The sequence below is a fragment of the Pteronotus mesoamericanus genome, unplaced genomic scaffold (genome assembly GCF_021234165.1).
Source record: "Pteronotus mesoamericanus isolate MK-2021 breed Mesoamerican mustached bat unplaced genomic scaffold, CSHL_Meso_final contig_182, whole genome shotgun sequence".
NCBI classification, from domain to species: domain Eukaryota; kingdom Metazoa; phylum Chordata; class Mammalia; order Chiroptera; family Mormoopidae; genus Pteronotus; species Pteronotus mesoamericanus.
The window spans coordinates 18,457,113-18,482,590 of NW_026555078.1; the positions used below are offsets into that span (position 1 = coordinate 18,457,113).

The 25,478-nt window shown below is 35.9% G+C and overlaps 1 protein-coding gene across 2 annotated transcripts; it reads right to left on the reverse strand.

The window, feature by feature from the left end:
* Positions 1-521: 521 nt before the first annotated feature.
* On the reverse strand, positions 522-20,100 carry PTGR2 (prostaglandin reductase 2). Of its 2 annotated transcripts, none has more exons than XM_054567295.1 (10): positions 20,011-20,100; positions 16,484-16,567; positions 15,046-15,164; positions 12,223-12,414; positions 6,855-7,025; positions 5,525-5,734; positions 4,613-4,734; positions 3,668-3,755; positions 2,590-2,629; positions 522-1,706 (listed from the first exon to the last, which is right to left on the reverse strand). In XM_054567295.1, exons 2-10 carry the CDS (start codon positions 16,518-16,520, stop codon positions 1,621-1,623), a joined length of 1,065 nt encoding a protein of 354 aa, XP_054423270.1. In that variant the 5' UTR covers positions 16,521-16,567; positions 20,011-20,100; the 3' UTR covers positions 522-1,620. The 2 variants fall into 2 exon arrangements, with proteins under 2 accessions (XP_054423270.1, XP_054423268.1); XM_054567293.1 differs by lacking the exon at positions 20,011-20,100 and adding an exon at positions 19,859-20,002.
* Positions 20,101-25,478: the final 5,378 nt, after the last annotated feature.

The following is a 25,478-nucleotide window of genomic DNA, read 5'->3' on the forward strand; positions in this document are numbered from 1 at the left end:
AGTAGTTTTCTAAGAAAGGCATTTTCAAGATTGAAAACAAGCCTTGATGATGAGGCATATGAATGCGAAATAGTAGCAGTTTGAGTACAGGACTAAATGATGTTGATTTAAAAAACAAAGGAGAAACACATCTCGTGGGAAGATAATTCCTCTTTAGATAAAGAAAGTTTATCTCAGTTGCTTAGTGGATATTTACTTGGAGGTAGATGGTCCCAAGCTCAAGTAAGAAAGGTCAAAATTAAATACACACATTTGGGGATTATCAACATACAGAGATGAAGCCCTCTCTGGAAATGAAATGGTCCAGGAAAAGTATATCAAACAAGAAAGAGAAGGCCACTGAAGTCGACTGGAATGACTGATTACTAACACAATTTAAATCTACTTTCTACAAATGTTGCCAACAAAGGTATATTGCAGTCTGTAAGCAGATGACCATAACCAGCAAGACAGTCAGGAGACTACCCTCAATTTTACTGTTTTAAAGGGTGGATTACAATTAGTAAAACAAACTTTTTTTTTTTTTTTGAGAACCACTGCTTTATTTTTTTCCTTTTTATTGAATGTATTGGGCAGACACTGGTTAACAAAATTATACAGGTTTCGGGTGCACAATTCCACAACACATCATCTGTACATTGTATGGTGTGTTCACCCCAATTCAAGTCTCCTTCCATCATCATTTATTCCTGCATACCCTCCTCTATCTCTCCCACCCTCCACAACTGTCTTATTTAGAGTACATTAGTAGGTCTTGAACATTCATGTTTATAACCATTTGTTAATTTGCACATTCAGTCCTGACATTTTCTGAAGCTGTCTTTGTTGTCTCAGTCTTTTTAATCACCTAAAACTCCCAAATGATGTGTGTATCTACTTGCCCTGGAAATCTTAACAACTATTTGAGAGTACATGACTGCTATCCTAAAATAAACATATGCTTTTATCAATAAATATTTGGGTTTCTAGGCTATACAGTAAACCATTTGGCATAACACAAATAGATCTTCTGTAGTAAATGTAGTCTATCAATGTAACCAACCTCTACTTATCTTCTCATACTACTCCCAACAAAAGCCTCTGCTCTCCTATCCCAAAAACTGTCCACAGTTCTGAATTCCCCCAAACACTTACCCAAACACCCTGTGATTAAGTCCCTTTTCCATTGACAATATGGAAAGGCCATCCCAATTCTCTTCTTATGCCAAATTTCAGTTCAAGAATTATGTAAAACATTTCTTGTTCTACAAATATCTACTAAGTGCATTCTCAACAATTCCATTTTCAATAAGTTATTAATTTTAAAAATGTTTGTATGATTCATTAACAAACAGTTGTATCAAATCTCCAGTGGTTTCAGAATATGATTAAAATATCATATTAATAGTTTTAGCAAAAGAAAGAAAAATAGATCATGTTGACTTCAATCTATTATTATAATATGTTGGATGTAGAATACATATATACTATTGAAGGTATAGCTAAAAATTTCGTTTTGCAACTAAGAAAATAATCACCTATATTTAAATCAAAAGCTATCTGCACTCCAAGGATTTTTAATGTATTTTGAAAATCTTTGTGAAAAATGAAAAGAAATCTGTATTTTCTTATTGAAGATGTTTATAGAGATGGCAGAGAGGTTTCTTCTGAAACGCAAACTATCTGCTTTCCAGTATTACCTCCTGTCATCATGGACTGGAATGCAGCTGGAAAGAAAAAAAAAATTAGGTTCCCTGAAAACATAAATGTCACTATCATACATGTTTATCAGTAGGTCAGACACACAATTAATTTGAAAAATCACTTCAATGATTTTAATATTAAGTATGGAAGAAAACTGTCATGAAAAGAAATTTCACATAAACAGTGGCAAAGTTATAGGACAAACCCAATTAGCATCTTAAATAACTGTTTTTACCCAAACTAGAATGTTTAATTGGTGTCTACGTCAACATTCATAGTTTTCAGAGTCTTAAGGCTAGAGGCAAATAAATATGAAGATAAAATGTCAGCAAAATGAATTTTTAAGTAACAGTTAAAATATCAGAAATCTAATCATATAGTTTTACTGAGTAAAATATACATCTGATATGCCAGAAAAATAAGTGAAATTTATATTTCTGTATGATAAACTTAGTAACCAAATACATTAAATATTTTTGGGAAAGAAAAAAATTAGTTTGCTTAATCCTTTTCATTTAAAACAAACAAAAGACAATGTTGGAATCTCTATTTAGGCAAAAAAAAGCCCTCCAAAAATCTAAATATTGCAAATTTGCTCAGTATAATCTTACCATGTCTTAGAACCATTCAATCAGAAAAAGTTACCTAGAGGCTAAATTTTTTTCATAAGTTGTTTATGAAAAGAAACACTTTATGATTTGAAATGTAAAAAAGTACCTCTTAAATACCACTAAATTGAACTTCCATGGAGTTTAATTGAGATATTTAAGGAAAACTATAGGAAAGTTTTACAGGAAAGAAAGAAATGATTTAAAAAGGCAAAAACACCAGAGAAGTAGAATCTAAAGAAAAAGATTATTTGTGCTGAGCACATATATATAATAAATAAATTTACATTCATCTTACCTCCCATGTTTTCTAATCCATTTATTATAGTTTCTTTGATCTGTAAACCAAATAGCTATATTTAGTACTGTTCTTTAGTATTTAGTATTTAGTAATAAGTCAGTATTTCTACTTATTAGTTACCATGTTTGCAAAAGGCAGCAATAAATACTATTTGGCACCTGTTGTCTAAAAATAGATATTCTTTCTTTTTTAAGGTTTATTTTATTCTTATTCGAAAGAGGGGGTGGGGAGGAGAGAGAGAGAAGGAGACAGACAGGCAGATGTCACTCAGTTGCTCCTTGCGACTGGGGATTGAACTTGAATCTTAGGCACGTGCGCTGAGGAGGAAATAAACCAGACCAGTGACCTTTTGGTTATGAGACAGCACTCTAACCAATTGAGCCATTTGGCCAGGGCAAAACAAAAATTCTTTATTTCATGTAGGTAGCCCAAAAAGGTTTCCTATACATTGATTTTTTAAAAAATATAATCCTATTTTCTCTTTGTATAACATTTAGTGGTTAACAGAACAATCTATGCAATACACCCTCTTTTCCAAAAAAAAGTACGTATACACACAACTTTGTCTATCATTTGCAAGTTTTAAGAACATACTAGATCACGGGCTCTGGATCCCAGATTAATAATCCCTGATTTTCAACCAACAACTAAGAGATATATCAGAATGTCCTGGGAGGGCAGGGAAGAATTATGGTGGTGAAGAGGTAGGGGTACTAGGAGGTGCTTATAAGATTTGAGAAAGCACAGCTTCTAACACATAGTAGCATTCCATAACTATGTGTTAAGTTAATAAATATTAAAATTTGAAGGGGGGGAATCTACTGATCTTACAATATAATCTAAGTAAAGTAAAAGGTTAAAAAATTTTAGATAAAGGAAATAATAAGAAAGGTTTTCTAAACCATCAGATTATATCACCTGGGAGTAAAGTTATTTTGTAATATTCAGTACACTTCCCTTTTGTACGAATTTTTATGATGAAACCAGTGTATTTGCTATGACAAATTCAGATAATACAAAAACATATCAAGTAGCAGGGAGAGTGCTATTAATTAAGAACGGAAGTAAGCTCTACCTTTAGTTTTCCTTCTTTAAACCACTGACTCAGCTGTAGAATACTAGGCTCAAATTTGTCCTTATAATTGAGCACCGTAAATCTTTCTCTATAATGGGAAAGAAAAGGATAATGATCAGAGACCAACGAGGGAATCAGAGTCCGAAATGAAATCATTGCAGAACTCTACTATCTGTTAATCTTTCAAACATTAAGACTTAATCACACAGAGTCTGGCCAGATACACTTTTAGGTGTAGTTGCAGGTAAAAGTACAGTGGACTTCCATTGTTTTGTCTGCCCAGCATCTACAACCTCATTTGGTAGTAGCACTGTGATTTTACTTTGTGGGTATCATCTTTTCCCCACCTTTATATGGCGAAAGCCAAGCCAGTGTGAGCCACAGAGTATCAGCTTTGGGACTTGATAAAACTGCAAGGAGAGAACTGTTCTCTGTTTGCTTGGATTGCTAACCTGGTAAAATATAAGACTACAAATAACAGTCATCCTCTTGCTGCTGGACGAGGAGAACCTTGGAGGGAGCACAGCCAACCCAGAAGAACACACAGCCCAGAGGCAGAGAAAAACTGAGTCATGATGCTACCATGCAAACCCTTTATCTAGTCAAACCTCAGCCAGTCCCGTACTAATATTGGACTTCTCAGATACATGAGCCAATAAACTTCCTTTGCACTTAAGCCACAATGTGTTTGAGTTTCTATCACGTCCAAAAGGTTGATAGAACAGATGCAACTTTTTAAAAGTTGTCTGCCAAGGAGCTAGTTAACCAAAGCCTAAACATTGAACCAGCTTAAATTGTATATTTTCAAGTTTTATTTAATAAGGAAAAATTATACATGAAAAATAATACATTTCCTGTATTATTTTCTTTGAATCTTTGATCTTTATCTTTCTATGATCTTTAAATCCCTTGAATCTGGTAATAACGGGAAGGGGTAGAACACACCTTGTGATGTTCCTTTCTTTCTGGATTGCTTCTACAGCAGGAGGTAGTGGTGGAGGATAAGGCACATCTTTGTTGTACTGAGAAATTTGACCACACAGAATGATGTGGCTGTTCTGATTCATCTATTCAGAAAAAAATGATGGTTATACCCTAAGATATATGCTTGTCCTGTACATCATTTTATGGTTGTCTCAAAGAAAGTCTCCTTGACCCCTGTATTTAATCCTTTAGTGTCAATTTATTTCATTTTAAAGATTTACCAATAAATGTATTTAGAAGTTTTAATATGCTAGAAAGTAAGTCCTCTCCAAAGGAATATATTGGTAAATAAGAATTTGGTAATCAGCAATAGAATTACATTAGTTGTCATCATCATTGTTGTTGCTACTTTTAGTAGTAGTAGTAGCAGAGTATTTCTTTGTATTTAAATTTAACTTCAATTGCAAACAATTTTGCCTGTAGTAAAGGACAATGCAGTGTTAACAGATGATGTTTATATTTTATAACATTATCAGTAAAAATATGTAAATACCTGCAATCTTTGAAAATCCATTCTCTACCCAAAGTCAGAGACAATGGCTGTGAGTTTAGCTGATGGTGAATTAGGAGTCAGAACTTCACCACTTGAACAATATAACTGTAATTTTTCACAAAAATAAACTGCAGGTGAAAAAATATAATATTGCTAGCAAAGAACTAAACTTGCTTATAGTGCAAATCTGCAAACAAATGGAGTAAGATATATAAGCAAGTTCTTCTGTATCACTCAATTAACAGTACTGATCATTATGTTATTTTTCACAATAAACCCTACAATCATAAAGTTTTCTTTTCTCTCAGTATCAGGTAAAGATGTATCAGGCCAAATAAAATAAAATATTCGAATTTATAACAAACAAATCAGCATACAACCTGACTTATCACTGTATTACTTATGTCACCGCCAACATTGTCAAAGTAAATATCCACGCCAGCTGGGCATAATTCACGAAGCCGTTCTGATACATTCTCTTTTTTATAATTAATTGCACCATCAAAGCCCAGTACTGAGGTCAAAAGGAGGCACTTCTCATGTGTTCCACAAATTCCAACCACTCTGGAACAGCCCAACAAGTGGCCAATCTAGGGGAAAGTGAAAATTAAACAACTTTCTATAGTCACATTTAAATTTTAAAATGTGAAAGAATACAAGATACTACGAGTATAGGAGAGTGTTCATCACAATTTAGGTTAGATTTCAGGGCTTTCAGCTAAAAGTAACTTGAAATAAAAAAAAACTGAGAACAGATATAATGCCATTCTTAAAAACATGAAGATTGAATACAATTACACTTAGTTTGAATGTTAAAGTCTCACAATTTAAAGCTGATTTCATAAAAGGAATAGTCAGACCCCAAACATCACTAACTTGCAATTCAATCTTTTCCAGTGGATGGATCTTGAAAGTATTATGCTAAGTGAAATAAGTTAGGCAGCAAAGGAGAATTGTATGTTTTCACTCATATGTGGGGTATAAAACAAAAAGGAACAAATGGACAAACAAAAAACTCATGGATACAGACAACAGAATGGTGGTGACTTGAAGGAAAGGAAGGTAAGGGGTGGCCAAAGAGGGTAAAGGGGGTCCAGTATATGGTGACAGAAGGAGACTAGACCAGGTGGTGAGCACAGAATAGAGCACACAGATGTCATTTTATAAAGTCGTACACCCAACATTTATATGTTATTAACCAATGTCACTCCAATAAATTAATTTTTAAAACATTTAAAAAACTACTTTTCAGGCCTAGGAATAACTAAAATCACTGCGATAAATTTTTTACTTCAGTGGTTCTATACTATAAAGGTTATTATTCATAAAAACAATCACTTTATAAAATTCTATCATAGTAGTACTGTATTTCTAGAACTGGTAAGTGCTTTTATTTTATTCTAAGATTTCTATTTTTTACAATATAAGTTTGTTTTTAATTCATGAATTGCACACAGGTACTCTGATTTTCTTCCTTGTATTGTTCTAGCATTTCCCATGTCTATTTTTGATGAACAGAGAACAAGTTAAAAAATCTACGACATTTTTCATATTGTTACAAAGAGAGTCTAAGTAGGTAATAAGAAATTCTACAAGAAATGTGTAAAATATTATTTCTTCAATTTCATATTTTAAATTATATACATGCACCCAGATATTTAATTTTGACTACTTTCTTTAGAAAATCAAGTAATTCTCAGAAACTATTACCTGTCCGGCCAAGGATCCACAGGCACCAGCAGCCCCACTAACAACCATTGTCTGATTAGATCCAGCAGTTATATGACCTTTTTCCTGTATTCCAATCAAGGAAGTCAAACCACATAAACCAATAGCTCCAAGAAAGTATGAAAGGTGTCCATCCACAAGTTGTGGGTCTACCTAAAATGAAATATGTACCTTTAAAAAATAACATTAGGAATTCCTGTTCTAAGTCAACAAGGTAGAGACAACCTGGAATAGACTGAATGTCTTCCTGTGGACAAAATAAAAAAGGCAGTTTGACAGAAAGTAACTTCACGGGGTGATCTGTTCATAAATACCTAACTGGACAGGTCATGGTGAGTAGTCACGCCATGCATGTAACTTCTTCAGTAAAAGTTTTATCTTTGCCTTAGGCAAGCCCAGTCCATTGTTCTTGTCCATCTAGGTTAACACTCCTTTGAAATAGGCCTAACCAACCTTAAGAGAACACATTGTTAACTTTCCTGTAATCCAACCACTGCCTTGCTTTCTCACTCTTTCATGTAATCTTCATTATGTTCACTTCTTAATTTCAAAATACATAAAAGAAAATGTAAAGCTGTTCTTTTCTAGAACATTTGCAATCTTGCTTCACAGCAGTTGTCATCAGTTTGGCTCTAATAAATTCTTACGCAAATTCTCTACATGTCTGGACATTTCTTACATCGACACTCCTAAAATTCATATGTTGATACCTAACCCTTAATGTGACTATACAGGGGTGGCAAAAGTAGCTTTACAGTTGTGATTACACAAAAGAAAAGAGTTTATTTTTGTATTATTATTTATTAATTATTGTATTATTTTCCATATGAACAACTGTAAACCTACCTCTGTATTTGGAGTAGCGCCTTTAGGGAGATAATTAAAGCTAAATGAGGTCACAAGGGTGGGGCTCTAATCCAATAGGGTTTGTGTTTTTATAAGAAGAGGAAGAGACACCAGAGATCTCTTTCTCAGTACAGGTAAAAAAAAGGCAAAGTGTCATATGAGGGCACAGCAAGAAGGCAGCCATCTGTAAACCAGGGAGAGAGGGTTCACCAGAAACCAAGTGTTCCAGCACCTTCATCTCAGACTTCTAGCCTCCAGAACTGTGAGAAAATAGAAAGGAAGGACTTAACAGGAAAACATGAGGCAAAGTTGGAAAGCTTTAAAATCTCTGAGCAGTTCCAAAGTAAATATTTACACAAAAATCAGCTGAAACTCTAACAGTTCTCATTACTGATGCTTAAACTGTATCATAAAAATGTAAGGAAGGTGTGATACAATTTATTCTAGTTTAATTACAGAATAAAATGAAGTCTCTCTTAACTTTTTATCATTTTACATTTATATGTTTATCAGGACCTATCAATAATTAATTATACTCCTCTTACATTTTCTATGTCTGACTTCTTTATCTGTCAAATAGGGGAGAATGGAAAAAGTGATATATAAAGACTCCCTACCATAAAGGTTTTATAATAATTTTTAAGGAATTAAAAATTTTCAGGACTTTGGGTCAAGATGGAGGCATACATAGACATGCTTCGCCCCCTTGCCATCACAGAAATACAACTAGATCTCAAAACAAGTAACATCCAGAACTGTCAGAAAATCGAGCTGCATGGAAGTCTGACCAAGGGTTTAAAGAAGACACATTCATCTAGACAGTAGAAGGGGTGGAGTCTCGGAGACAGGTGGAGAGGCACGGAGACACTGGTGTGGCAAGGAGAGTTGGCGGCTGCAGAATGGATGACCCTACATTCACATATGGTGCATAAATGTCAGGAGGGATACCTTGGGAGCGAGGGATACCTTGAGAGCAAGTGATCCCAGCCCCAGGCGAGACGGCACAGCCCAGGGTTCCAGCACTGAGAAGATAACCCCAAAATTTCTGGCTATAAAAACCAGTGGGGATTGGGGAGGCGGAAGAAACTGCCAGATTTTCAGGAGAGTTAGTTTAATAGGCCTTCACAGACTTAGAACGTACACAAATCCACTCACTCTGGGATTCACCACCAGGGCAACAGCTGGAAGGGCACCAGTCACATACAGGAAGTGGATGAAGTGACTGGAAATGGTGCGACTGCCCGGCAAACCTCCAGAAGCTGGGCAGTGGCATTGTCCCCTCTCCGAGCCCTCCCCCGACACAGAGCCACAAAGCAGTAAAGCAGTTTGCCCCATCCTGGTGATGACGTAAGGCTCTACCCCATACAATTCACGGATGCCTTTTTTACAATAGGCCACATTATTAAGACAGGAAGTCAAAGCAGCTCTACCTAGTACACAGAAAACAAACACAGGGAAGCTGCCAAATTGAGGAGACAAAGAAATATGGCCTAAATGAAAGAACAGAACAAAACCCCAGAAAGAGAACTAAATGAAATGGAGATAACCAACCTATCAGATGCAGAGTTCAAAACACTTGTGATCAGGATGCTCAAAGAACTCATTGAGTATGGCAACAACATAAGGGAGGAAATGAGGGCTACACTAAGTGAAATAAAAATCTACAGGGAACCAACAGTGAACGGAAGTAAGCCAGGATTCAAATCAACTATTTGGAACATAAAGAAGAAATAAGCATTCAACTAGAATAGTAAGAAGGAAAAAAACAATAGAGAAAAAAAAAACAAGTACAAAGACCCTCTGGGACATCTCCAAACATACCAACACCTGAATCATAAGGATACCAGAGGAGAAGAGGAAGAACAAGAAACTGAAAACATTTGAAAAGATAATGAAAGGAAACTTCCCTAATTTGGTGAAGGACGTAGACATACAAATCCAGGAAGCACAGAGAGTCCCAAACAAAATGGACTCAAAGAGGACCACAACAAGACATATCATAATTAAAATGCCAAAAGTTAAAGATAAAGAGAGAATCTTAAAAGCAGCAAGAGAAAAGCAGAGAGTACCTACAAAGGAGTTGCCATAAGACTACCACCTGATTTCTCAAAAGAAAATTTGTAGGCAAGAAGGGACTGGCAAGAAGTACTAAAAGTAATAAAAAGCAAAGACCTACAACTAGAATTACTCTATCCAGCAAAGCTAACACTTAGAATGGAAGGGCAGATAAAGTGCTTCCCAGACAAGGTAAAGCTAAAGGAGTTCATCATCACATGTTATGATGTTATCATCATAACATTACATGAAATGTTAAAGGGACTTATTTAAGAAAAAGAAGATCAAAACTATGAACATTAAAAGGACAACAAATTCCCAACTATCAACAACTGAATCCAAAAAAACAACTAAGCAAACAACCAGAACAGGAACAGAATTATAGATATGGAGATCATCTGGAGGGTTATCTACTGGGAGGAGGAAAGGTAAAAATGGGACAAAGGTGCAGGGATTAAGAAGCATAATTGGTAGGTACAAAATAGACAGGGGTATGTTAAGAATAGTATAGGAAATGGAGAAGCCAAAGAACTTAAATGCACAACCCACAGACATGAACTAAGAGGAGGGGATTGCTGGAAGGAAGGGTGGTACCGGACAGAGGTGGGCAAAGAAGAAAAAGTTGGGACAACTGTGATACCATCATCAATAAAATATATTTTTAAAAAAGTTTTCAGTCCTGGCCAGTGTGGCTCAGTTGCTTGAAGCGTGGTCCCGCAAACCAAAAGGTCGCCTGTTTGATTCCTGGTCAGGGCACATGACTGGGTTTTGGATTAGGTCTCTAGTCGGGGTGTGTATGAAAGGCAATTGATCGATTTTTTCTCTCACATTGATGTTTCTCTCCCTCTCTTTCTTCCTCCCTTCCCCTCTCTCTAAAACAAAAACAAAAACAAAAAATTTCAGAAAAAATTTAATAAACCACTGAAAGTAGTCAAGATTTATTACCTTAGTTTGATTTGAAGTTGAACTGCCACAAAGAAATAAAATGGCAGTTTGTATTAAGCAGTTTTAAATGGCTATCAGTTAAATTTGGTGTGTGGATAAGCACAATGGAGATATTAAATCTATAATATACAGAAAGGTCTACAGTATGCAGAAATATTTCATGTAGGTAATAGTTATTTATTATTAAAGCCAGTATAAAAACAGTGTGAGTTAAGTTTATGTTCAGCAAATATCATTTCTCCATCCCTTTTGAACCCACTTTCCTCATTTCTAATTCTTATTCCCAAAGCATTTTAAGTTCTCTCTAACTGCTCCATTTCCCATGATAACACAATGATAGGGGAAACCAGAAACTGCTGAATACTTCATTTTCACTTCCTGCTGAGAAATTTCTTTCTTTTTTTAAAAGATTTTATTTATTTATTATTACAGAGGGGGAGGGGAGGAGAAAGAGAGGGAGAGAAACATCAATGTGTGGCTGCCTCTCTCACACCCTCATCCGGGGACCGGCTGGCAACCCAGGCAAGTGCTTGACTGGAAATTAAATCAGCGACCCTTTGGTCCACAGGCCGGCACTCAATCCACTGAGCCACACCAGCCAGGGAGAAATTTTTAATTAAATATATTTTACTAGTACCATTAAGCTGACAAGTGACTGCATAATGTCTCATGCCATTTGTATACTAACAGCTATTTTTAACTGATTATAAAAAGTTGTAAAAATAAAAAATACAACAATTTTACAAATCTTTTTACAAAACCTAAGTCACATTTGTCATAGCACTTAATTTTCACATTAATGTGTAAAATAGCTATTATTTTCATTTTGCACATTAGGAAACTGAAGTTCAGCGATGCAGTAACTTCCTTGATGACATATATTAGGTTGAATTACAGGGTGGGGCAAAATAGGTTTACAGTTGTGAGTAAAGAAAACACAGTTTATTATTGTATTATTATTTATTATTGCATTATTTTTCATCCTTGCAACTGTAAATCTACTCTTGCCCCACCCTGTACATGAAGCTGCCAGTTTTTAAAGGTCAAAAAAGACAAATATTGGTAATTTCACATGGTTCAACATAACAGAAACCAAATTCAGGATTCCTGGTACAAGATGGATTTGCAAGCACAAACCAAAGGAAATTTCTAAAGTGTCAATTTCTCAGGAAACTTTTAAAGCATATAACTATAAGGGGCCTCTGTTTCTTAGTATGAAATATTTTTTTGATGCTTATAGCTCAGGTTTTATTATATGTATGTAAAATTTGAAAATTAAATTAACTATGGAAAAAAAGCCATTCATTGATAATCTAAGAAATGTCATATAAGTTATAGGCAATAGTGGAAAAGCAACAAATTCTTTCCACATTTTTACAGCTATCTAAAAGAAAATGTATGTTTTTATTTTTTTTTCCTTGATAACAAAAAGAATTGAAAGCCAAAGGCACAAAATGAGAATTACAAGGGGAGAAAAATCATATAGTTTATATTAATACATCACCTTTTCTAGGCTATTTCCATCCAGAATAGCCTTGGTTTGCCAGGGCCAATAGAAAGAAGTCACAAAATCGCCTTTAGTAAAATGTGCGTGTTTGCTTTCTTCTATAATACCAATACCTCCACCGTCAACCACTTGAGATAGCTGCCAAGGTGCTAAATAATCAGTTTCAGTGTCTTCATTCATTTTACAACGCTAAAAAAAGAAAACATGGATTAGGGATCATTCTAATAACATTGAACCAGTTTACTAATTTACCCAGCGACTAAAAGATATATAATAAGTGATGTTAAGTAATGTGTTAGCCAAACAAAATTTATCTTAATTTCTATCTTTCTTTCAGTTATTTTTATTCTGAAAAAATTGTATCCCCTTTCTAACAAGTAAAGAAGTACAATTAAAAAAGAATTTAAATATTTGCTAAAGTTAGATTGTGGTGATAGTTCCACAACTTTGTTAATAGACTAAAAACCATGAATTGTATGTGTATTTTTTTAAATTTTTTTAATTGTTGGCACTATTACAGATGTCCCCATTCCCCTCTTTTGTCCCCTTCTACCCAGCTGCCCTCTACCCCATGTCCATGGGTTATGCATATGTGCATATATGTTCTTCGGCTAATTTCTTCCAGTCTCCTCCGACCTCTCACCCCTCTAAAATCTGTCTGTTTGTTCCATGTATCCATGCCTCTGGTTTTATTTCATTCATCAGTTTATTTGGTTCATTAGATTCCACATATGAGAATATACAGTATTTGTCTTTCCCTGACTGACTTATTTTGCTTAGCATAATAAATGGTCGCAAAGGGTAAGAGTTCCTTTTTCTCTATAGCCACATAGCATTCCATTGGGTAAATGTACCACATCTTTTTTATATGTGTATTGTATTTCAATAAAGCTGTTAAATTTTTAATTTTTTTTAAAGATTTTATTTATTTTTAGAGAGAGGGGAAGAGAAGGAGAGAGAGAGGGAGAGAAACATCAATTCATGGTTGCCTTTTGCGCACCCCTTACTGGGGACTTGACCTGCAACCCAGGCATGTGCCCTGACTGGGAATCAAACCAGTGACCCTTCAATTCACAGGCTGGCACTCAATCCATTGAGCCACACCAGCCAGGGCATCTGTTAAAATTTTTAAATAATTAAAGAAATTTAAGTAATATTCCATACATTATGCTAGCAAAAACAATACAAACTACTGTGTCAATGGTTCCAATGGATTGTGGTAAATTAGGTATACTTACTTGTTACTAATATTATAATACTGTCCATTTTTTGTAGAAAACAAACTAGTAACATTGACCATTATGGTACTTATTTCTTTTAACCTCACAATTCCACTTGCCAATGGAAATAACACAAAAAGAAATGAAACTTTTTATACAATTTTCTACCACCATCCCTTCTGAATTCCTCTTCCATTTCTAATACCTATTCCCAAGGCATTTCTAAGCTCTTCCCAACTGCTCAATTTCCCACAATAGCACAATAATAGGGAAAATATCAGACTGAACATTACATCATACCCCTCACCTCAGCTGGATGTTCTTTTTATACTGCAAAGACAAAAATGCCACAATGGCGCCACACTCTCTCATGGGACTAGTGCTAAAGACTTCCTGAGAAGACTTCTCTTCCTTTCTTTGACTCACTCTTGCCTCTCTCATGATGCCAAGATGCAGAGGCCTACAGTGTGGTCCAGGAGACAGAAAAGATGGAAGGCTGCTTGATGCAGGGTGGTCTAGTTCAGTTCACCAGAAGAAAAGAGCACATGGGAAACTGAAGCAGAAATTTCTATGGGAATATGCTATGCTTCTGCTAGTTCAGCAGCTATTGGATACTAGCCAGACCAAGCATCTGACTTAAACAAGGATAAGAGAAAAAAGTAAAGTAAGTAATTCCCCATAGGTAAGGAAACAATGTCAACATAATAGAATGTTATATGACCACCAATATACTGATATTACCACTAGTTTTGCATATGAAGATATGTATATAAAGTCACTTAAGTTTGAAATCAAAATAGCATATACACATTAAATATAACCATGCAAAATACTGTATACACATGGTGATTAAAATCAGTTGTGAATTTGGAATGATATAAAATTTCGATGATTTAATATCCATTAGATTCCCTTTTTTTTTTTTAGTTGCTTATGTTCTTTTTTTAAAAAAAGAACAAAGTCTAGTGGAGCCAAGTGATTACTTACAATTCCCAAATGGAGTGGCACACCATACGATGCAGGGCCACATGGGGAGAGAAGTGATTTTCTTCCTTCCTTTAATTAATACTTAATAAGCACCACGCTAACCCCTATAGATACATTGATAAATAAGACCTTTTAACCTAGATCAGTCTGAGAGAATCTCCAATCCCAATTTACTGTCTTCAAGCCGAAGAACCTGTCTAACCATATATACTGCTGTACTATTATGAAAATTTCCCTTGCCCTGGCCAGGTGCTCAGTTGGTTAGAGCTTTGTACCAATATGCCAAGGTTGCAGGTTTGATCCTCTGTCAGGGCACATACAAGAATCAAACACTGAATGTATAAGTAAGTGGAGCAACAAATCAATGTTTCTCTCTCTCTCCCTTTCTCTCTCTCTCAAATCAATTTAAAAAATTATTTAAAAATCTTTCCTGCTACAACATTCCTTAATAATGTTAGTGAATAAAAAAGGCAATCTATAATTCACAGGTATAAAAATGTAACTGCTCAAATATTTATTAATCATGAAGATGGCACAACAAAACTTAGATGCCACATAATAAATATAAAAAATAAAATTAATTTTCACCAAGTCACAAAATCCTGATTCTTACCATGTAAGGATCCACAGAAAGATAGAGCGTTCTGACTTGTACTTGTCCTTCATTGATATTATCTGGTAAATTTACTTCTTCTACTCGGAAATTTTCTGCCACTGGATTACCATTTTTTCCTAAAATATTAGGTAAAAATATCAAATAAAAAACTCACTTTCCTATACAATTATTTATTATTCTTTAAAAGGCCACTCTAGGATTCAGAGCACTATCATTTAACTTAGGCATGAATAAATCTATATTGCTTTGTAATTTCTTTGTAACTCAACATAAATTCTTCAAACAGTTTTAATTGTTTATCATTTTTTCCAAAAAGACCCTTTGAAATATTGCTGTCAAATTTAAAATTTCTTTTTTAAGATGACTACAGGTAAACCACCTCATCTGTTTTAAAACTTAGGAGGAGTTCAAAAAGTGAAAAATCATAGCCAGCTTTTTAAAATATCATAAAAATTAAAAGTTATAAGGTAGCAGAAACATATCAGCCCAGGAAAATAGGTAAACTTTCCTTCTTCATTTTAAGAAGAAAACAGAAACTTAAATAAATTCTTTTTTTTTTTAAGTAAAGTCTTAAAAATTAGGAATTTGAAATATGAAAAGAAAACCCGGAGCCCTGACCAGGTAGCTCAGTTAGTTGGAGCGTCCTCCTCATATGCCAAGGTTGCGGGTTTGATCCCCAGTCAGGGCACATACAAGAATCAATCAATGAGTGCATAAATTAGTGGAACAACAAATCGATGTTTCTTTCTCTAAGAAAAAAAAAATTAAATAACTAATTTTTTAAAAGGTTAACAGTTTCTTAAAAAAGAAAAATCGGTAAGCAAAAAATGTCATCACTGAAAGTGTACACTTATTCAGTTACATTGAATATAAGCAAAACTTTCTATTCATTGAATCATCCCATTTCTAAAGTGGGAATAGAATGCAAAGGTTTTACTCTAACTGCTCACTTTACTAAAATTGAAGTCAGAAAAGGTTAAGTGACTTCCTGGGCCCCATGACAGACAGGTAGTAATACCAAGGCAGCAGGAGCCCGAACCTCTCAGGTTACTTCTATACCTGCCTCTATGGCTCAGATTAGAGGTCAGTAGAGACGTAGGTCTGTGCTCTTCACATAAAGCAAAAAAAAGCAAGTGTTAAGAATCAATGTCACATACTCTAAAGAAAAACAAAAGCCACATATTTGTAAAATAACCTTTTAAATAGTATAACAATTCTAAAAAACCTTACTTTTTCAACCAATGGCCTTGATAAGTCAACACTGGAAAAACGGAATATTACATTGTTTAAAGAATTTCTTTGAATATCTCTGCCCGTGTTAATATCTTCCTCCCTCAATTTGCCACATGACAGAGTATGGATACTTTGGTTTCTCCATTTGCATTACCAATGATCAAAGACCACAGCTTTTCATGCATCACAGATAAATACATACCAGGTCGGGAATTCAAAATCACTCTTTGTACAATCATCACCTTGTTTGCACAAGGATCTCACAAGGTTTTGTATAGAGTAATTCCTATTGATAGAAAAAATTTAAAATCACAAGAAAGTTTGGAAATATCAAACAATTTAAAATTTAAAAAGAACCACCTTTGTGTTTCTGAACAAAGAGAAGGAAAATCATATTTAGATCCAAAAAAGATATGAACTCTCGTCAGAATTTACCTCCTGAAGCAAATATATGAAGGGCTAAGTCTAATTAGAATTTTTACTTAATAGGAACAAGTTTGTTGATGACTGAGTGGGGCAGATTGTTTTTGGCCTCATAATTCAAGCACATTCATCTTCGTACCATCGTGATTAAGCCTCCTACTGCGGCTTGATTAAAAGAAAACAGTATGATACATTCCTCCAGGGCTGGCCAGTTTATCTGGTAGCATAATATAAACACTAGCTGCTTGAGATATAACCAAATTTTCCAAAATTCTCTTACTCATTTATCAAAATGGAAATTTCTTAAGAGTTTGCTGATTATGGAAGTAATATATCAAAAGCGTTTCTAAATTCTCACCTTATAAGAAGTTCTGTAACATAGAATAGCTAAACAAGTAAAGAACCAGTTTATTCTGGGTTTACAATTTGAGCTACTGGAAGAAGCAAAATGAAGTTCCAGTACTGGAACTACCCAACTTTGGGGAAATCGCCCTGCTTTTTTTATCCACCAGTAAAAATAAGAACAAACCTTAGTGAGTGTTACAGTGTTACACTGTTGTGAGTGCTATATAATATGTTTAATAATTGAATATTTAGTGATATTTAATATATTCATTTAATCTAACAATCTTAAGTATTATTATTATCCCCAAACTGGGTTTTTACATCTAGAGCCATACAGTGATGCGCAACTCTCCAGTAGGTAACCTCTACAATAAGAGAATTCTGCTCCTAATTAGGACCTAAACATCTGATGTTGGTAACATCCTGTAAAGCACAATGAAGAACAGGGATATGCATCCTATTTGCTTCTTTATTTTTTGCAAAGTATATATTTATAATCTCACTGGTTATTACATTAGTGGCTAGTTTCCCTAAATGTCCATTCTCTCCTTATGAACATAGTGTTGCCCAACTAAAAGACTGCATTTCTCAGCTTCCTCTTAAAATAAATCCCAGCTCTGGCTGGTATGGCTTAGTGGATTGAGTGCCAGCCTACGAACTAAAGGGTCATTGGTTCAATTCCCAGTCTGGGCACATGTCTGGCTGGGAGGCAGGGTCCCCAGCTGGGGGTGTGCCAGGGGCAACGAATCGATGTATCTCTCACACATCGATGTTACTCTCCCTCTGTTTCTCCCCCTCTGTTTCTCCCTCCCTTCCCATCTCAAAAATAAATAAAATCTTAAAAAAAAACAAACCCAGACATCATCCTATTTCACCTAAAAATCCCTCAATTATGCATTTCTGATAACAGACTGTTTTAAACATTAATGCTATGTCATTAACCTAACAAAACCGATAGTATAGGTGATTCCTTAACATTACCTAATACCTAGCGCATATTCAAATTCCCTGATTGTCTCAGGGATGTCTTTTTATAATTGGGTCATTAGAACCAAAATTTAAGGTCCAAATACTACATTGAGTCTCCCCTCCTTTTTTCGTTCATGACATTGATTGTTGAAGAAATATTTTCTTCATTCCTTTGTCTATGAAATGTCCTTGGATTGCTTCCTCATGGTATCATTTACCTCACTCTTTTATCTCCTCCCTTACCTTTGACTGGTGGTTAGATCTAGAGCCATGATTAGATGCAGGTTCCATTTTTACATAAGAATCTTTTAAAATGGTGCTGTGTGCATCCTATTTCATCACATCAAGCAGTCCATGTCTTGCAAAGAAAGCTAAATATATTTTTAAAAGGAAATTTTCTTTTGATTCACATTATGTATAAATTATGAACAGAATGAAAAGCAAAAATTTCCAGATTGATGCTGGGTCCAAAGATAACTGCCTTTAAGTGGTTATTAAAGAACCATGATGGGTAAAGTTTCAGTCAAAGAAGTCTTTCCCAATTAAACTTCATATTTGTCCTCTCTCTAATTACTTTCAATGTCTGCTTTATTTCTTTAAAATATGCACAGTGTAGATTTGTCAAAATATTGCTTATCAGCATGAAAAGTACAGCATTAAAGTTTTCTCCTATTAAATTAGAAAGTTTTTAAGCATCAAATACTACAATGAACTAATGTAGGATAATCACATAATATCCCTCAGTAGCACAACAAACAACAAATTTGAAATATAAAAAACTTGATTTAGTTACAAAATTACAATGAAATATATGACACAACAAGTTCTAGATATGAAAGGAAGGGAGAAGTGGTGGTATTAAAGTCTTCCCAAGTGTGTGTGTTTTGAAAGCCAGAAGAGTCTCTATAACTGACATTAAGCAAACTGTATTTCCCTGGTATGATATTAAGTGGGTTTCTAATTAGTGCTAAGCAATATTCAAAAATAATACCAGATCAATGATCAGCTGAAAAAAATCACTCTGGTGTGGTAAAAAATAATATGTTATGTGAATGCATACCTTGCAGCCTAGTATAAGAGAAAGGATGCTGCACTAGGAAGAGCAGAGTACAAGTCCTTGTTCTAATCAGGTGGGATCTTGTTCTCTGGACCTCTTCCCTGACTGTTCCTAAGTGTCAGGAACTGGGTGGGCTAGGGGCTTTATATCACTATTGCGTTTAACTCATACACCCAATAACCCTATGAGATTGGTACTGTCAGAGTCCACATTTTATAGACGAGGAAAGGAAGGCACAGAGACGGCATAACTTGCCCATGGTCGCACAACTACTGGAACTTGTACTCAAACACAACACGTACCATTTACATACCATGAGCTTCCTATCATCTTTTAATAAAACATGTCTCTATCCTGATCTTGTTCAATTAGTTATTCTGCCACAAATGACTCTCATAAAGCGTGGAAATCTATGGCTCCCATTACCAACCACTCATACGGAAATTACAGTTTGCATCTACCCAGAATTTCAAGCTGACTTCCCAGATTGCAAACGCTAGGGGGATAAAAGTATTTGTATCCGTTGTTCAAAAATTTATGACCACCCTCTATGCCTGGCACACGGTAGGTGCTCAAAAAATGTGTTAAATGAACGTCTCAGAGGCCCCTTAAATAAATATGTCCAATACTGAGGTTGCTTACTCTCAACAATCCTAAAAAAAACAACAAAAACAACACACAGCCCGCTTCGGCTTCTCCAGCATTCCCTAATGCCGTAAGCGTAACACCAGTAGCTCCCGGAGGAAGCCTAGAGGTCACCCTGGCTCCTAGATCTTCCCTCACCTGGGTCGTTCCACCCAGCTACAGGTTCCCCAGCCCCAGAGTCCGCGTCCGACCGCCTTCGCTCGTCACTCAAGGCCGCCGAGCCCCGGGGGAAATATCGCGTGTTTTGCAGGGCTGCGAGGGGCTCGGCAAGTGCCTTCCGGCCCACCGACCTCAGTACGCACGCGCACGGCTAAACCTTTGCTCTTCACTCGCTATCCTCCACGGGGCGGGTTTTTGAAGTTAGGCACGATTCCTGGATCCTAGTATTTCCGTGAGAGGCGGGGAAGTTGCAGAACTTTAAAGGACAGTCACATGTCTGGGCGGAGTGTATTAATAAATTAACCAGAACTGGTGTTCTGTGGCTGCACCTACTGCTTGTACCCAAAGAGCAAGTCAAATCGTTCAACCTTGACCAGTGAGTTCATTGCTAGTAGTCCTTGAAGTAATTTTATTCGTTTTGCGGACTTCTCCCTGTGCCTTGGACTGGAAAATCGCAGTGAAAGAGGCGCCGTCAAGGCAACCTATCATTTTATGGATGCGGAAACAGACTCGAGGAGCCGCCGATGTGATTGGACCATCCACCTTTCAGCTCTTTGGGGGCAGGGCTGTGATTAAAACCGGCTCTGCAAGACTGCTGGCCAAGGGCACTTGCCCGGTTCTTTAAAGCAAGGCTGCCTTTTCTTTCACAAGCATCCCAAATTCCTCAAAGATGGATTACCCAGTGTGAGCTGATTCCTCAATTTCATCAACTATTAATTGCTTCCTTTTGTGCTGACCTGAGTTGAGCAAGGCATATTTATTTCTAGGATGGCTTTGGAACCCCAGGGCAGGTGAAAAAAGGTTGCTGTTTACACTGTATTCATATTAGAGTTGATAGCACAGCAAAAAATTGTGGTATTCAGTGGCTGAAAGATGATTGGAATGGTGAGCAATGGGGTAGAATCATTAAACAAATTGGAGCTCCTAGTTGCTTCACCTCTAAAAATGTTTTTACATTTTAAAAAATTTTTATTGATTTTAGAGAGAAAAACATCGATTTGTTGTTCCACTCATCCATTAATTCATTGGTTGACTCCTATATGTGCCCAGACCAGGAATCAAACCCAGAACCCTGGCTTATCAGGACAACAGTGTCTAACTGAGCTACCCAGCCAGGTCTGAAATTTTAACTTCTCTGAGAAAGTTTCAGGAAAGAAGTAGGATTATACTATTTTGCAAATTCCTATGGCCAGAGCTTATCCCTTTTATTAGTCTTGTACAAGCAGTACTTCAATAACCTTTGTTGTAATAACTTGAGCCAACTGATGAAAAAGAAAATACTCAGACTAAAAATAATAGCATAAAATAAAAGTAGTCTAGAACTAGATCTTAAAAGAACCAATCTTTCAGAGTAGAACAGAAACTGCAATATTAAATTAGTTTTTGGTTCTCTTGATTTTAGGGCCTGAGAACTCCTTGAATCAAGCGTGACTTTTCTTCCCAGAATGAGTTCTCATTCCAAAAAATCAGTAAGTGAGTGTCTTAATTGTGACCTCAGGAGCGGAGAGAAACTGACCCAGAACTACCTAGCTAAACCTTTCCCAAATTCCTGAACTTCGGAAGAAACCGTGTCAGATAATTATTTGTTGTTTTAAGCTGCTAAATGTTGGGTAGTTGGTTATGCGTTAATAGATAACTAATATTCACACTAAAAGAGAATTTGGGCTCCTTGGAGGAATCATCTGATTCCACATGATCCTGGAATGTCTTTTTTGCTAGAAATTAAGGACCTTTTCCCAAAAAGTCATGATGCATATCACAAGGACACAGAAGCCAGCCTGAAGGGGATCCTACTGGCTAACTCTGGGACAACTTGAGCACCAAAATAATTATGATAATGACTTATACATTTTATAAAATAGAAATTCATTAATCTATACCAAGAACAGATAGAATGAAGGGTTTTTGCTTACAGTTGAACAATGTGAGTTTGAACTGCACGGGTCAATTGAAAATAATACCCATGTAAATGGGCCAGCACAGTTCAAACTCTCACTGTTCAAGGATCAGCTGTGTATTCAAGTTCCATGCTTTCTGCGTATACCCTAACACCTCTCTTAAAGAAGAAAAGAAATCTGTTTTAATTTCCTCTTAGCCTGGATTCAACCAAGAGTACAAGGGCTTTCATGACAACAAAGAACCATTTTGCTTTTATGATAAATGTCAAGTATCATCAAACAACCTAAACCAATAAGTCTTTCCTCCTCTGTTGATGGATCTGTGTATGTTTAAGGGAACACATGCAATATTCAGGTTGTTTTCAAGTATACCTCAAGTTTTATTTTCTTTTTTAATCCTCACCCAACGTACTTATTGATTTTAGGGAGAGGGGAATGGAAGAAGGAGAGGGAGAGAAACATTGATGTGTAAGAGAGAAATACTGATTGGTTGCCCCTTGCATGCACCCTGACTGGGGACTGAACCTATAACCCAGGCATGTGCCCTGACCAGGAATCCAACCAGCAGCTCTTCGATCCAGGGTTTTAAGCCCAACCAGCTGAGCCACACCAGCCAGGGCTCTACAGGGCATTTTTTAGTCTACTATGCATATATGTGCAATCCCAGGGTCAGCTAAGCATGTGTGACTAGCTTGGGCCCTCTTTGGTCTCTACTATACATGTATGCCCCCTCAGCCACAAATATGCCTGCCCCAGCCACAACTGCAGCCACAGGCTAGTTAAGCCCAGCTGTTGGCCTCCTCTGGCTCACCTGCATGGAAGATGCCACCTCCACTGACAATGCCTCTGGGCGTGGGCATCGCCCACTGCTCCAGATAAAGTATCCCCCTTCGATCAGAGCAGAAAAGCTTCCAGTCCCCATGGCCTGTCCCATCCTAGCAGAAATTCCATATATTGAGCTGGAGAGGTTGGAGTGGGGCAGGGTGGGGGGTGGGGGGCGGTAGCGGGGAGGTTAGAATAGAAGTAGCTCCAAGCCAGAGCACCTCAGATTTCCACTGTTCTTACCCAAACTTCAGAAGTTCTTCAAGCATAAATGCTTCTCAGGTGGTTTGTTGTATGCCTTTGGTCAATTTCCAGAGCACAGAATGGTTGTTTGCATTAATTTTGTCCAGCCTATGTCTGGTTTTTAGGGGAGTGTATTTGCCAATCTCCTCACTTGCCCATAACTGGAGGCCTGTTTAGTTTATTTTTAAATTCCAAATAATTTTAGAGAAGGACTTGAGTGTTTTGTGTGCATGAAAAGAGGCATGGGCTAAAAATAAAATAAAATAAAAATCTGGGAAACCCTGATCTAACTCAACTCCTTCATTGTACAGAGCAGTGATTTTCAACCTTTTTCATCTTATGTAACACATAAACTAATTACTAAAATTCTATGACACACCAAAAAGTCTAATTTTTGCTGATCTGACAAAAAAATAGGTATGTTTTTGATTCATTAACACCAGATGGCTATTGTTGTGTTGGCTGTTGTCATTTTTTTATTTGACAATCTAAGGGAAAAGAGGTCAGTGCCCCTGACTAAAAAGTCAGGTATTGCATATTTTAAAAATTCTTGTGGCACACAGGTTGAATAATTGCTGGTACACAGGAACAAAAAGAGAAAAGCTATATGATTTACTTAAGATAAAATAACTTGTTAGTTTTTAAACTAGTAAAGTAAGCTACCACTTATTTAAATAATGGTGAATAATTTCACCTAGAACATTTTTTCCAAATTCTTCAAAATATCGCCATCAGTTGATCACCTATGTCTTTCTTTTTATGTACTGTTATAATAAGGAATAATGGGTCAAAATTATGGCTGATTCCCATTCTTGTTACCAACCAAGCAATTGCTTTTTTTGTTTGTATATTTATTGATATCAGAGAGAGAGAAACATGAATGTGAGAAACATCAGTTAGGACCACACTCTAAACAACTGAACTCCCCCACAAGGGCCAAGTACTTATTTCTTATTAAAATGACAAGATTTCTTATTAAAATGATTAAGCCATCATTTTTTAACAAAAATAATACCAGATCTAAAATATCAAAAACATAATATTGAACAGAAAAAGCAAGTTAGAGAAGGCAACAACAGTATGATTCCATTTATACCAAGTTTAAAAACATGCAAAATAATATTGTATGGCCCTGGCTGGGTAGTTCAGTTGATTAGAGCGTCATTCCAATAAGCCAAAGTTTTGGGTTCAATCCTCTGTCAGGGCACATACAAGAATCAACCAATGAATGCATAAATAAGTGGAACAAATCAATGTTTCTCTCTCTACAATCAGCTTTTAAAAAACAGCATTATATGTTGTTTATGGATACAATTTATGTTGTAAAAGCATAAAAATGCAGACTGGTACAGCCACTGTCGAAAGCAGTACAGAGATACCTCAAAAATTAAAAATGGATCTGCCTTTTGGCCCAGCGATCCCACTTCTGGAAATATATCCAAAGGAACCCAAGACACTAATTCAAAAGAAACCCTATGTTTATTGCGGCGTTATTTACAATTGCCAAGATATGGAAACAGCCCAAGTGTCCATCCATAGAGGAGCGGATATAACAACTATGGGACATTTACACAATGGACATGTTACACTCTGTCCTAAAAAAGAAAATTTTACCCTTTACAACAGTATGGATGGACCTGGAGAACATTATGCTAAGTGAAATAAGCCAGGAAGAGAAAAATACCATGTGATTTCACTCATATGTGGACTATCATAAACTGACCTAACAAAAAGAAAAAGAAAAAAAAGCATAAAAATATGCAAGGGAATGATAAACTCACATCTATATTGACAATGGTTACTTCTGGAGAGAAAGAAATAAATAAGATCAGGGAAGGGAGGCAAATCTAATTGTATATCCAGATACTGAGTGGTCAGTATCTGGATGTTTCTTACATTGTTCTATAAACTTTTTGTATGCATAAAATATTTCATGATAAAAAATTAAGTACCAGGAATTTTATTTTAAGGAGGACAAAAGGGTTACATTTCAAAGAAAAGGATCAGGTTGTCTTTTGGAGCACACAAGCTTCTATAAAGAACTGAGATTTTTATTCCATTCTATGGTCTTATTTGAGGAGCTCGAAGACTTTGTATGGTTAATATAATCTTCCAAAGCCCTTTATTTTTCTTAAACCTTTTCAGAGAAACACTAAGCATTCACGCAGTGAATCTTTATGTTGGAAGACAAGTTGAGGGACCTATTCATGTCAAGAAAAATTGTAAATGACTTTAAATCAGGCAATAATGATTACTAGGTGCCCAGTCTAGCAGATTATCTCTACCTTTCACTGTCTTTGAGCTATTTTACAACTCTGTGAATTGCAAATTAAAAAAAAAAAAAAGCAAACACACAACAAAAAACTGGTAGCAGTGCAAATAATTCTTGTCTAAGGAAATGCAAATTGTTCTTGGAGTACAATTAAGCTCTCTCCCCATCACTCAAGACACCAGTGTTGCATCTATTAATCAAAGGAACGTCAGCACTGTTGATTGTCCATATAGGTGTCGGCTTCTTTGGATTATTTTTTGAATCAGTTGTAATTATTTAACTAATTAATGAGTTAAATAAAATCTTGGACACACATTAACTTTGTAGTCATATGTCACAATTTTACTTTTTAAAAAGAATTATC

Bases quoted from the DNA above. Each gene is read 5' to 3' on its own strand.
- PTGR2 (XM_054567295.1), bottom strand. From the start codon at position 16,520: ATGATTGTACAAAGAGTGATTTTGAATTCCCGACCTG. The intron at 15,165-16,483 runs GTATGTATTTAT...CTAATATTTTAG, and splicing joins GATTTTGAATTCCCGACCTG to GAAAAAATGGTAATCCAGTG. The intron at 4,735-5,524 runs GTTGTATGCTGA...TTTTCTGAATAG, and splicing joins GTAATACAGTGATAAGTCAG to ATGAATCAGAACAGCCACAT.